This window comes from Egretta garzetta, unplaced genomic scaffold (assembly GCF_000687185.1).
Source record: "Egretta garzetta isolate BGI_Z169 unplaced genomic scaffold, ASM68718v1 scaffold573, whole genome shotgun sequence".
NCBI classification, from domain to species: Eukaryota; Metazoa; Chordata; class Aves; order Pelecaniformes; family Ardeidae; genus Egretta; species Egretta garzetta.
The window spans coordinates 591471-606703 of record NW_009259180.1 but is presented as its reverse complement, the minus strand read 5'-3'; the positions used below and the strand labels follow the sequence as shown (position 1 = coordinate 606703).

General features: G+C 34.8%; 1 protein-coding gene across 5 annotated transcripts in view; it reads right to left on the bottom strand.

Moving 5' to 3' along the window:
* Positions 1-14907, bottom strand: part of USP47 (ubiquitin specific peptidase 47) — a 42092-nt gene extending 27185 nt beyond the window's left edge. For 2 of the 5 annotated variants that reach the window (XR_004841591.1, XM_035891257.1), the window contains exons 1-8: positions 11574-11777; positions 10518-10631; positions 9237-9375; positions 8630-8818; positions 7535-7631; positions 6850-6995; positions 5915-5994; positions 4942-5091 (exon numbers count right to left, since the gene is read on the bottom strand). Coding sequence is in view for 4 of the 5 variants with exons in the window: in XM_035891257.1 (XP_035747150.1) it covers positions 4942-5091; positions 5915-5994; positions 6850-6995; positions 7535-7631; positions 8630-8818; positions 9237-9375; positions 10518-10526 (810 nt within the window). In the remaining variant the exon portion in view is untranslated. Of the gene's footprint in view, positions 1-4941; positions 5092-5914; positions 5995-6849; positions 6996-7534; positions 7632-8629; positions 8819-9236; positions 9376-10517; positions 10632-11573; positions 11778-14853 lie in introns of those variants that run through there. The other 3 variants (XM_035891258.1, XM_035891260.1, XM_035891259.1) reach the window with 3 other exon arrangements.
* Between the last annotated feature and the right edge of the window lie 326 nt (positions 14908-15233).

The following is a 15233-nucleotide window of genomic DNA, read 5'->3' as shown; positions in this document are numbered from 1 at the left end:
ACTGGCCAGCGTAAACTCACCAATTGTAATGTGGCTGGCAGAGAACTTAGGATTACTATCTAAATCATGTTGTTTGGTAAGTCACACTTTGGGAGGAAATCAAGGATATGCCAAATTCTTAAAAAAGACTCCAACTCTTCCCTTCTCTCTTCTTTCTGAGAACTCAGGGAAGCAGCAAGAACAATAATAAAACAAATGTTTTACAAAAGCTCTGTTGCTGTTCTAGGATAGAGGACTTTTTAAAAAGGACTGTATTCCAGGTGACAACTACTCACAAATGAAAAATATGCCAAACTCACTTCACCATTTTTGGATCCAGCTAGAAAAGCCTTTGAACAGCCCTGAAATCACAGGTCTTAGGCAACGAGACACGTGAAAACATTCTAGAGTCTGAATTCAACTACTGTCTACATATTTACTTCTTAAATGCTACAGAGGCTGAGCTGCTTTTTACTCAAGGGCAACAAAGAGCTAATGTTTAGTAAGATTATGTACTGAAATGTGAGGAATCTCATTCTAAAATATAAGAAAGAATCTAAACAAGATATAATCCTGCTTAAGGAGAAAGGGGAAGAAATGGTTTACTGCATTTTGACTATTCTGTGAACTGGTTATGGAATTAATATTCAGAACTATTAAAATGAAAAGTAAAATTTAATAATCAACACAGAAAACACAGAACACATCACATAATTAACATAGAACTCTCTCTTATGAATCAAATGCCAGTTAAGACAATAAAAATGTATTTCGAGTGTAAGAAAAAAGCTGCAATCATGCATCAACACAAATATGAATGAATGGGAATATACAAATGATGGGACACAAATGATTATGTAATGCTTATGTAGACTCATGTGATGTGCAATTTAACAAGGAAATATACTATAAATATTTATATATGGAAAAAAGTGATGATCCTTCAGACCCCCCAAAACTGAATGAAGTATTATTACATTACTCCTGTGGTTTCACTGCTTAGCATATGTAACGAGCTGTGCTTTGAAAAAAAAAAAAAAAAAAACCTGATTAAAACTGTTGAGAATTCCATTATTTTTGAGCCATATGAGTATATGTGTATTTTTCAATCCTTGTATAAGGAACACTGCTGTTCCTCAGGTTTACTCATTTATGCCTCCTCCATTGTTCTCCTATATAATCTTTACATCAAAGTTAGTTCTGCTGATAAGGATGTTTCTTAATAGAATTCCTATTCTAATGCAGTTCATTTTCTCCTCTGACAGTTTACTCAGCAAAAGCAGTGCTAAAGCTTCTACACTGCACAACCTATCACATGACATCCCCCATTTTTGTGCAACTCTACTTTTAGAGTAAATGTTACTTTTGAAGTTATCTTCAAAGAGGTAACTACTATGTAGTCTAGAGCTACTAAGCATTTCCAACATTCCCAACACAGGCACACTTCAAAATATACCATAAAAGATCAAGCAATAGATTAGTATGACAAAGGCTATTTAAGCTTTTTTTTTATAGTCCACAGAATCAAAAGCACAATATAGGCTGAAAGAGACTTCTGGAAATCATCTGATCCTAACTCTCTGCTCAAAGCAACTTAAAGCACATTGCTCAGGGCCTTGTCCAGCCAAGTTCAGAGTATATCCATTTTTTAATATTCTGATTATGAGATCTATAACACTTAGCATACTAAAATTCCCTACTAAACAGTTCAAACTTATTATTGTCTGGCTAAAGATCGGCACTTAGAACACACTCTTCTCCACAAAAATGCATTATGGTACAGTCAGTAGTTTGACAGATATCTTATTGCAAGCAGTTGTATAAAACCTGGAACAGGAGCAGTAGAACCTTGATGAAAAGTTACAGAATAAATAGTCATTGGGCAAAACTGTTCATGGCAAAAAATAGAAACTAATTGCCATCTCAGATTTTCAGAGCTCGTCTAGTTTTGCCATGTCCAAAGAATATGCTCAACTGAAAATACAAGACCTTGCTACTACCAGGCTAGCTAGCTTATAAAAAGTATATACCACATCATCCATATTCTAACTGCCTTCAACAGTTTTTGTTTGGCAACGACACCACAAAGTTCATGCAGAAGTCCAAATTAATTTCTGCCCAAAAAAGGTCTACTTATATGCATAGATACACCCTCAAAAGAAAAGCTAACATACAAAAGATGGTGAAAACTAACAACACTTAATGAAACAGAACTGTATTTGCTACATCTCCAGAATACTTGTAATATTAGTAGTCTTCTGGTATGACAAAGCAATTTCCACTGTTTTCTAGTAACATAATTTCAGCATGCCATCTAGTTCCCCATTGCATCCACTCTTCTCTCAGCTGTTCTTGCAAAATTTTATGTTTTGCAGCCAAAGAAATATTGTTAGTTTGTCTAATGCTGTCAAATTCAGGCGTCTATACAAAATATACTAGCAACTACAAAAATCAGTATGTGAATTGCTGCTCCTGTTTACCTCCCTGAAATAAGCTATATATTTTTATGTCTCTTTCTGCTGACCTCAAGAAAAGACTGATTCAGGTTTTTTTAAACCATGCCCCCAAACAATACAGATAGTATAAGTACTTTTTCAGAAACTTGTACGTATCTTGAGATACATACTGAAAGATCTCAGTGCCCCAGAGATGCCCTAATAAGTTTATAGCTATGTAGTCTTAACTACATGAACTTGGGGGATGGAGTAGGCAACCAGGAAAAAAAAAAAATTTCAAAACACAAACCTTAAAACGATACTGAAGAATTTCAGAATTACTTCATATTATGAAATAAAGAAAGCATAACATTATCCTTCCCAGTTCTTCAATGTTCCCATATATTTAAGAAGTAATACATAAACAGTCATAGATAAATGCAACATTTCAGGTATCTACTTTTTTTTGGTAGTACACAATGTCGAACAGTGGGATAATACAATTTATGTGGCATTCTACAGATTAACTTTAAAGCTCACACATCCATTCTCTCTTATTAGAAAGCAATGGAAAATCACTTACCTCTAACTAGAGTTCTTTGAAGGTAGTATCCTCCTTAGATCCCCTATCTTGGGTTGTGTCGCCTGCTGCAAGTTCCCTCAGGAGCTGACTAGCAAGGTCTAAAAAGTTTTACATTCCCTTCTATAAGCCCTATTAGCGCATGTGTGAAGTTTTTGATCTGTCACTCATACCCTTTTACCTACACCTACTAAATCACCATCATCTATGGATCAATGGAGGATACTACCTTCAGAGAATTCCATTTAGAAACAGGCGATTTTTCCTTTCTCCAAAAGCAAGTATCCTCCATATCTCCCCACTGTTGAACACTACAAAACTAAAAATTACATCTGCTATAGATAATACAAATGCAGGGAGGAGAATCAACTAAATATAATCAGAATATGAATTTAAAAAGCTCAAAAATTGAAGCATCAGTACAAATGGCAACCATGTAACTGTGTAACAAAAACTTTAAAACTATTTTCCTCAATGTAGTAAACCCAGTAAATGCTGATTTACAGAAATATCAAATACTACTAAAAGTAATCTGATATTTAAGTTCTTAATTGTTCGAGCTTTCTATTTTTACAAATAAAGGGGGTTTTTTTTAGCATTCTGCTATAGACTTCTCTACTAAACAAAAAAATTTCCATTTGACACATGTACAGTGCATTGTTAAATGCAGAATACAACTACATGAACTGAATAATTTTCATTAATAGATCAGAAAAATCTCATTATTGAATAAAAATTACAACAAAAAAATTTTAGTTTAGGGCGTATTTCTAGAAAGGAGTTATAAAAGGTGAAAAGGGCAGCCATCTACATGAATCATCAAACTATCAATGGAATGGCAGCTCAAAATACAGCTTCAATTAGCTGGATAGTTATAAAAAAGTTTTAATGCAATCTTAAAAAGGATTCAAAGGACTTGACTATCTTGAATCCTTTTTGTGAGATCAATGTCCCTCATCTTTACTACTTCTCAAGACTGGTATTTAAAGTTTAAAATACGAAGTACTTTGATCCTATGCTGCAGTTTAACCTAATTCTAACAATTCTTAACAGAATTATTGTTAAGAATTACAGACTATTAGTGGTTAAAAAATATTGCCAGCATACTAAATACAAAAGGAAAAATACTTTTTATGCAATAAATAATCCTGGTAAGCCAATTAAACAACAAGTGTTTGTTTAAAACAACCTTTACTGAAAGACTTGTTCAATTTTTTCTCATTCTTTCTCACTTTTTCCATAGTACAGGTATTTTAAGCCACAACAGTGGCATTTCATAGTTCATTATCACTTCTTTTTGGGGGGGGTCGAAAAAACAAAGCAAAAAAACTTCCACAGATTTATTAAACAATATATATGCTTGCCAACATCTAATGCTGGAGCAAGAGTGATCAAGAACACTGATGTACGATACGATTTTTTTATTATCATTAAATCGCTTGTTAAAAGAATATGGCATTTGAAAATTGAACTTTAAAAAGCACAGCAACAACATGGCAATTAAACTAAAAATTCTAAGTCAACGTTCTGTTCTTTCACTAACATTTTCAACAAAGCTATGAAAATTTAGCAGATGTTTCAATAAAGAGAACAACCCAAATAAAACTTAGTGATCTCATAAAAATATCTCAGGTAAATGCTGAAGATTTTATCATGAAGAAAATAATTGATTACTGCAGCCCTAAGGCAATAAAGTTGCATTTCCCCTCCCCTTATACATGCACCAGTAGGACTCATTGAAGGGCAAAAGAAAAAAACAAAACAAAAAATAAACCAAAAAGCCAAAAAAAATCTTCTAGAACTTGCTAGCTGGTTCACTGCACAAAGACGAACACCCCAAGATGGAGTATCTAGGATGATACTTACCATGTAACAAATTATACCACTGTCGCATTATGTATTCTATGTGTGTATGGATGCACTATTAGTCAGCATAATAGTACACACCACGCTAGCAAACGCCTGGTTGGAGCCATACGGCCGAATGACCAAAGGAATATCCAGGTAAGTGTCGATTCTCCAGCCTTCATAGCCGCATTCTAGACATCTTACATAGTCCTTCAGTTTGCCTTGATACAGTTGATTTATAAGATCAGCCTGAAACAGATAGTCAACAGAGCTTTAAACAAATGAAACAGAACACATTTCCTTTCTTTAGTTCTACAAGAAAATGCCTGTATTAAATCTTAATTGCACAGCTACATATTTAGAATACCATTCCCCAGCAGGACACCCTCTGTTTGATTTCTTGTTTTCCCCTGCCCCAGCACTGCACAAAACACCTCTCAAATGAGCTTCACAAACCAAGTTATACAAGTTTCACAGTATACTTTATGGTCACATCTTAAGAACGACAACAAAACTACCAAAATTGAAGTTTGTTTTAGAAACAAGCCTGATCTTGCAGACTTTGTTAACAGACTGATACTGCAGTCCTCCCCTGTACCTCCAGAGGTAGGTGCAGAAAGAGGAAGTATTTGCCAATCTGCAAATCTGGAAATTGGTCTATAACAAGTTGGCCACGTATCAGAATGTAGCATGTGTTATGAATGTATTCCTATCTTTTTCCTGCATTAGAAGAGTGGGCTTGAGCTGCAACAGCCTAATAAATACTGACAGCCAGGAAGCTATCACAGAAGAGAAGTTATACAATCACTTTCTGTGCTTCAGATAAAGACTTTAGTATCCAGAGTTCACAATACTCCCCTTTTAACTGAGGGAGGACAACATTGGCACCACACTCTCGAAGTTGTACATTATAGTAGCTTAACTATTGCATCAAACAAGAAAAACTACTGCAGACTTCCAATAACCTGTATTTAATATTCCCTTAACATTTTTCACAATCATCCTTAAAAGAAACCCATCAAAATCCCACAATACCACACCACTGACAACGGAAAAGTTTTTATACAATTACCTGTTCTGTTTGCTTCCATTTCTGCTCCAAAGCATCAAACATGACTCTACAAAGCTCCTGTACATCATGTTGCTGCCATGCTGTTAGAAATTTAAATTAGTCTTAATTAAAACAAGAGATGTTTTAATACTGAATACTGACTGTAGCCTAAGAATATTTCCTAAAAAGCTACCAATTTGTTTAAGTCTGTACCTATTGTTTACTACATTATTCACTATTGGGCCAGTGTTCAATTTCACAAGCAGCTGCCTCTCAAGTTAAGTTCAAAAAGTAAGCAGCCAGCTTGCTCACAATGCTTATGCATAAAGAAGAATCATGTACATAAGCAAAAATATGTAGAAGATACAGAAACGCTAATATGCATACTTATAGATTAACTGGTTCTGACTCATTTCCTACTGTGCGCCGAGTCTCTAAAATTCTAATTTTTTTTCCTTGTAAGCTTAAGTACACTGAAATCCAACTCCTTACCATCATGTGATCACTCCATGGAAAAATCAGCAGATTATGGGGCAAAATTACACTACATAAGTGTGAAAAAGACAAATACAGTGTTTGATTCTATGGAATTATCCATATTATTTTCTACTTAAGTGGAACATGTGCATTTGACATTTGTGATTCAAAACAGATGCAAGTTTCTAATAAAGAGCTACTTCGTTAGAAACAATTAACAACTGTAATGATAGCTTAATTACAAAAATACAATGCTTTTTACTTTAACAGCCAAGAACTCAGAGACATAATTTCTTTAAAAGTCAAACACACACCACAACAAAGTATCCATTTAGGCTATTTTGTTTCCACTGAAACAAGGTGGGTTCTAGTAATTATTTTCAATTATTCCAGCATTTTCCCCCCCCTTCGACAGCAGTTTAGGCCCCTCACAGGCAGCTGCTGAAGCAAATCATGCAAGCTTAATCGCTGCATATTACCCTCACTACTATCCCATCCAAAACTCCGTGTAACATCTGTTGTTTCAATTGCTCTTTTTTTGCTGGTCTGCAGTAAAACAAACAGTCTTTGAAGCTGGTAGGGGATACTCGTCACAGGATCCTCTTCAGATTCTTCAAATTCCCACCTATTCACAACACAAGATATTTGACAATTAAAAATGCTTTGAAAACATTACTCAAAGGCATTTAAATCAGCATTTATTACATTTCAAGAGGTCTGCCAGATTACAGCAGTTAACTGAAGCTCTATTTCTTGGGAAAAGTCAAATAGAATTGCTTTCCATTTCTGCAGTAAATGATAATACTATTCTTTAAATGTACAAACCTAACACAAACGAATGAAGTAACTTTAAAGCCATTCACTGCATAAATACAGACATGAACTGCACTTAGTATCGAATTTAATTTCAAGTTTTAAGTTTTCAAGATGGGCCAAATTCTTTAAAAAACCTCATCCATGCCACAAGGAATAACATATCTTAGTACTTTACTAAAAATCAGAAGCTTTTAAGCAAACATCACTTATAATAGTCTATCCAGCTTGACTTCAAGTACACTTTTCGGTACCTAAACAAGGAAATTTTGACAGGAGGAATTTGAAAGTGTCTCCTACCGTTATATACCAGGACAAATTTAAGAACAGGTTTTGATTATATATACTCACTTATATAATGCATTTCTAAATTCAGGAGTCATGAAAAGTGTTTGTAGAAGGCTGTTCAAGTAACAAGTCATTGCTTGATTTACTAGCCCCACATAACCTAAAAATACAAGAATGAGATGGAAATAATGCAAAAAGATGAGAAATCATTTTAAGAATTAAAACATTAGACAAGGAAACAATTTTGTGATAATGTTTAGGACCTGCATCCAGCTGTTGTCATTTATTGTTATTTGCAATATAAAAATTGAGGGAATACTATAGTTGCTCACTTCCAAGAGCAATAGAGAGTAACAGTTTACACAACAGAAATAATTTCCCTGAATGACACAAAGCTATTTTAGTGATCATGAATTATGTTTCACAATGATAACCAATATTTAATGTTGAATACTGCACAAACACAGGTTAACTAAATATTTTAATAGTCAATTTAAATATTTTACATAAGAATCTAGAATTTGGTAAGAAACAACTGTATACTAGCTTAGTTATTCCCTTATGTCAACTAAAAATATCCTAGTTATAATACAAATATTGGTTTGTACTATCATCTCAGAACTATAAATTAAAAAAACCTAAGGCATCCATGCGCATGTATCTAAAACCTTGTCCCATAATAACCAATTAAAACAGCTACTAAAAATCACGTCATTTTTATTAGCTGAAACGGGAATTATTTATTTATATTCATTAAGATTTTCTCCATAATACATATTAACAACAGTTGATAAGTAAGCAGCACATACTGAAGCACAGTGTAATAAAGAAATTAAATACACCTATTTATACTCTGAAGCTCTTAGTTCAGTATTAAAAAAAAAACTCAGTTCCCTATTCATAATGAAAAGGCAGCTACTCCATGCAAAACACAGGCATTTTCTTTGAAGAGACTGAGTTAGAACATGTCTATTTTATTTATTACTCCACTCTATACAGATCATCTTTTCATAGCTATATTAAATGAAAAAATGGTATGCGGCAGATAAAGTTTATCTCTCAAAAAAAATCTTGAGCATGCACCAATTGGTGTCCTCTTTGTGTCTACTCAACAAATTTAGTATCAGGAGTTTGTCTCATTACTGAGCTGTAACTTGCTGTCTTCTCCTGCCCCCTGCGCAGCAGAGGAACCCAGCCAGCCTCCCAGGACCTGCCCTGGCACTTGACTGCGAGGCAGAGCTGCACTTCCCTTCCAGAGGGAGTCTCTGCTTGCTGGTGATAAGCCAGACAGCCGAGGATGAACCTCTTGGGGAAGCATGGTGCAGCCAGAGAAACAGCAACCAGGGGCTACAGAAGGAAGACTTTAGTTAACAGGCAGAGTGCAGAGATTTGACAACAGCCCCTTTGTAACAGAGTATCAAGTACTCATTAAGCTGTGAGTGAACACACAGCTTGGTAAATACTTTCTGGTAATACAATCCTGACTACTCAACCAGGGACACAGCAGCAGATTAATACTGAAAAGGAGAGCCCCCGACCGTGAGTCTGAATTGCACTGTCACAAGTAAGAAAAGAATGGGATACAGCTCTTCTATTCCCAAAGTGATATGACAATATTGTAGAAAAGATAATGGAAAATGCAGTAGTGATGTGGGTGGTTTTTAATATAAATTGCAATTTATTTCAAAAATCTTAAAGTGCTGCTATTTGAAAGTATACTAAAATAATTATGAATTAGCATTGCCTTTATAAGAGAACAATATACCTGTCTCAGATTTGCTCAGGACTGAAGAATAAGAGTAGCTTTGACTGACATAATCATTGGTACAGCCAACAGAGCCTTCTCTCGGAAGAGGGCCTATAAATCTGTCTTGCGCACTGTCATCTGTTGTACTCGACTCCTCCTAAAAACATAAATACACCAGTTTTATGCAAAAATTAGACAACAAATTTTTACTGAAGCACTTACAAGTTTTTGATTTCTTGAAAGAAATCAATTTTGTTAGCATATCACACAAATGTAAAAAAATTGCAGAAGTTGCTTGACTAACTTTAATTCTGCCTTCCAAATTGTCAACCCCTTGAGAAATAGTTCTTCACATTAGTGGAAGCAAATTTAGAAAAAAAAATAAAGGAAGTCCTTTAGAATACTGTATAATCAAATACAGTACCATAATGCATAGAACAAGCAAGTCTGCAATTTAGCATCTCCTGTGTCTCAAGTTTTCTGCACTGAAATACCAAATAAGATTTTTTTTCCACATATAAAAATTACAATTCAGTATTTTCAGAATCACCCTCAAATTCTGACCTTATGCGCAATTACTTAAACGTGGGAGGTTTTTTCCTCTTTTCAGATAATTAAGTCCACAACAAAGGCTAAGTAGACCAGCATTATGCTGACATGAGAACAGCATAATAAATCTTAACATATCACTAGTCTACCCAATCCCCAATTTAAATAAACTGCAGCTGTGTTTATCTTTCACTGCATCACATATTTGAGAGATAGGAAATTTCAAGTATTTTGTTATGGCAGACAGTTGCTTCTAGCAACACTGACAACTCTTCTGTGTTTTGTTTTTCCTTAAAGGTAAATTTGGAAGCAGGTAACTGCTGTTGATACAGGACTGCCATTTCTGAGACTTCTGTCAGAGTGGCCTAATACTGCTTTCAAACACCCAGAGGAAAAGGATTAGGTATATGATTAAACCCGTATTGTTAAGACTTACCTCTAAATATGTCAAAGATTAATTATATAACCTTAGAAAATTACTCATAGCAAAGCATTCCATAAATATTTGACAAGGATGAATAAAAAATGACAGCAAATTATTACTAATGAATTGGTCCTACTCAGGAGAAACCCTAGAAGCGTAGAAAAGTAGTCTAAAAGTCTGTTGAGAAGGCTCCTGAAGAAGCTTACTGTATGAAATACACAGCCCAATTTTACTTCATTTTCTGATCTTACCAGAGCAATACACAGAACATACGTCTCTCTCCCCCAACACTATAGCTTAAGTATCTGAGTGAAGATTTTACTTACCGGCATCATATGAGGCTGCTCACCATCTTTGTCTGTCAAATGCAGGAAGTTCTTCTTCCCTGGCTCAAAACCAGCATCAAGAATAGTTTTGTCACTGTTCTGATCTATTGGAGTCTGGTAAAAAAAACAAAAAAAACCCACTTTTTTTTTAAAAACCGATCTTTACTTAATGAACAGATTCCGTCCAAGTACATTGCTTGATGTAGGTTCTGACACACTAAGATGAAATGAAAATAAATAATTATCACGTATAAACAAAGCATACTCATCATCAATACTGAAAGAACTTGGGAACAGTTTAAGAAACAGTGTAAATTAAGTATTACAGTACAGTTTAATACTTAGAAGTTGGTTAATCTATTCAGGAGTCTAGACACTGTTCTACAAGTTTCTTGCAAAACATCAAGCCATCTACTGTCCTAAATAGGTTGCATACACTTTTTTTAAAATAAAAAGTTGTTCAGCAAGCATAAACAAGACCTGAAATAAAGTAATGTCTATTTCTTAAGGAATCTTACCAAGTTTTCTAGGTGCATCTATAGAAATCAAATTAACTAAACCCAACACCAATTTACAACGAAGTATAGAAGTGATATTAATCACAATTTTTTTGTATCATAAATTCAAACAGGTGTAAGAAACACGGAAAGTCACTACACAGCATGCTTCTGTTAACAAGACAACATTTCTCAAACAAGACCAAAGGAAACAGAGGAGAATAATTATCATGGGTATTATTAAAAACACATACTGATTAACAAAAACTAGAATTACATCTGAATGACCACATTAGTTTCTTTTGTTTAATGATTAAATACATATATCAATTAAGAACATATTTTGAGACTAAAATGTGGATATAATACAAAATAAAATTTAGCCAAATCAAAATAGTGGTGTCAGTCTGCTCTGGTCCACCTACTACAAATTTTTACAGGAATTAAATGAGAACACTTTTTTTACAGGAATTGAATAAGCACTGTGCAATACAGATAGCACTTTTCTATAATGTGAAGATTTGCTATCACAAGGAAACAAAAAGCACTTTTGCCGTACCGTATCAGTTACATTATCTCCATTTCCCCACACTAGATCAAAAGTTCCATTCACGTAGCCCACTTTTGAAGCCACATCTTCAAACAGCCTTTTAAGTGGTGTGGAAGCTGGCAGGTTCAAGGTAACACGCTCATTTACTGTTTTGGAATTTGTGGTATCTTGTATTATACACAGCACCCTGGGTTCCTCAGCAGCACTTTCCACCTGAAATGACAGCAGGCAACAATTCATGAATAAAGCTAAGAGCATTTTGGAGTTTAACTGAAAAATCAAAATGAGACTTCACCAGTAAAATGTGGTATACTTTTACAACCTAAGGATCCTAAAACTGGACTTTATTTTTGAAAGCATTCCTAAAAATTAAGAAACTTCCAATTTTGGAAAACATACGTAAAAACAAGCTCCATTTTTATAGAACATGAAGGAATCTGGATGGGTGGATCACTGTGTAGAGGCATAAACTGCCCAAGTTCTGCACAATATTTCAGCCAGTAAGCAGGTAGAAGACTGCTTCAAATCAGGAACAGAGTTTCAAATCACCACTTCAAGCTCATATTTTGCTTTGATATGATCATAACTCCTGCTGAGGTACACAAGTATAGCTTTTGTGATTTTTAGGAATACAACACAGAAGAACTGCAAGCTTCCAAATAATCCTGGAAGCTGACCATTAAACAAAAAGTTCTGTAATCAAGCCACCAACTCTCTTCTACTAAATTCACTGCTGCACGAATCACAGGAGAAATTCTTCTGCCTGAATAGAGTGAGAAAATTAACAATGCCAAATGGCTGCTAGCCAAAGTAAAGAGATTTTAAAGAGCAACTTCAATATATCTGAAATCAGAAAAGTCACAATCTTGAATAAATGTGGCAATGGAATAGTGATATAATTTTATGGACCCAGGTAAGCCAAGAAAATGGCATTTTCCAACACTGAAAACCCAGGAAGTCAAAGATCTAAGCACAATCAATTAGTTCTCTCAATTATCCAAAGTTGTAGAACAACCAGGAATAAGTAATATTTAAATACAGACCACACAAGAAGGCATCAGGTCAGTAAACTGATTAGTCCCCAAGAACTCTGCCTTTTCAACTCATAACACACAGAAAGCATTAGTAATGCATGTCAGAGCACCCAAATCTCAGTCCGTGGCTAAAGGGCACATCATCTAAAAAGGCAAAAAGCGACATGCAGCACTATCATGATTTTCAGTGAATAAAAACATTAACAAATAGCAAGAACAGTGTTCATGCTAAAACTGTCAACCATATCATAAGCATCTTCTAGAGAATAAAGAACTACAAAGAACAACTTCAGCATCCCTTGTATAACTACAAAACTGGCCTCACAACATAGATGACCACCACTAAAGGGGGCTAGTCCCTTATGAGAGCTTGTACATCACCCAATCTTTTAAAAAGGAATCAAAACATTTTAGCTGATGCTGCATCCCTTAATTTTACAAAATTTCAAGATCAGTTGACAGTCTTCACTCAACTATAAAATACAAAGCTGATTGCAGCATCTATTCCTATCAGCATCAGAAAACATTTGTCACAGAAGGGCAAATAAAACCACCACCCCCCAAATTATGATAGTTTGCTTTAGACTGTGATTTTTAATTAAGACTTAAAGTAAGCCTTTCTGTAAGTTTATCAAGTATAATGTCCCGTGTGGAAATCTTCATTAACTGCATGCTCAAAAAGATGCAAGGCATCGTTTCCAGCAAATCTGCAACACTTCATATATTTCATCTTTACTGGAGAATTTTAGGTTTATGAACTACTTCCCAAGACGACAGACAAAACTATTACTGAAACATTAACCACACATTAAGAAGCATACACAATTTAGAAATCAAAGTGATTTTGACATATTATACCCTCACTTTCATCCACAGCACCTGCAGACACACACGGCTGTACTTGAGTAGACTAAAATTAAATTTCACCAGAGATGAATTCTCCTGGGTTCTGTCTTTTAAATTTCCCAGCACAGCTTTATTCTCCGATTTTTTTTTTGGCTAAGTGACAAGCATACAATTTGTCTCTTTCATTGTGTGGTTACAAGAGAGAAGATGAAACTTGTGGCCCAACTCAGTAGTCTACTTCCTTGATTTTTCTAGAGAAGATGAGCAGCAGCTAAAATTCAACAAACTCTTAAGATCAACCTACAATTATGACCCAGACTCCCCAGCATTGGTAGAGGCTTGCTCTGGGTACAAGCCCACCCTCCTCTACAGAACAGTGCAGAGAGGTTAAAGAGGCATTTGCTGCTATTCATACAGCTTCATCTGGGAAAATGTAAGTTAACTCATATTTAAGGATTCCCACTGATCCTACAACTTGGCCTGCTACTGTGTATGAGCATGTCAGGAATAGAAGACTAGAGACTCAATTCCTTGTTGTCCTACTGCCTTTACATTACCAACACCTTAACTCCCTTCCTCTCTGCAGAAGATACCTATAAATTCAATTCCTCTTACACTTTCTCCACTACCTTCAACAGTGAATCAGTTGTGACTTAAACTGGAGCTGCTAGTGAAAATAATTAGACACACAGTATCTGACGGATGGAAATAACATTAAGCGAACAAATTATAGAAGATTACAGAAGATTTGCTGGTTGGGTTGCTGGATGTTCCATGTCTGACAAATCCTCTCTCCCCTATTCAGATGTAATTCTGACAGACTGAATTCGTTTAACTCAGGGTTAGTACAGCAAAGGGTATTAAGCCATCATTCATGCTGCCACTGCTTCAAGTTGTTCATAGTAAATAGATAAAGCAAAAATAACCTCAGACCAATTCTGTTGATGGCAAGCATTCACATATACCATCTGAACTGTCAGACAACAATGCAAACATCTTGTCTGTGGCTACTTTACTATAAAAATAGCGTAAAAGGCAATACAGGCTAGCGATAAGCCTCTCAATTATTTTGACAGACTGTTATCAAACTGAGTCCACAAAGTAAACACAAAACTTTTAATCATTACATAATCTGATATATTAGGACAGCTACACAATTCAATTTTTTAATGGAAAGCTACAGAGGGCCAAAAACCCACACACCAGCATAAAATCATATAAACCCATTGTCAGTTTGAAGCTTCTGTTGTTAAGATCACATTTAATAGGTACATAATCTTCATATTCTAGAGCATGCACAAAAAATTCAATAGCTCATGCTCATGTTAAGAAATAAACAAAAGCTACAGCATCATGCTGTTACTATGTATCTTGGTTATCACTTTATAAAGTTCATTTCATCTGTCTACCTGTGAAAATTTCTTCTTCATTTCAGCAAAGATACTTTGTCTGCAACTCCAAAACATATCCTATAGTACACAAAAACAAAATTAGTAAATCATAATCCTTTAAAATACTAAGTTGACTTTTTGCAGTCAGTTTTATAGTGTAAGTAAAATATTATTACTGAGTTCCAAACCACCATTCACAGAATAACTTCAAAAGGAATAGCCTCCAAATAACATAACAAGTTCTCTATTAATATGAGGTTCAGTGCACACTATTTTACTATTTACATTATCATAGGAGCAGTGTTACATAAAACATTAGTTAAGTCGTAATACACGACAGACCACGTTTCATAAAGTAAAAGAAGAAATGAGTGGATGAAAAATGTAAACAACAATTC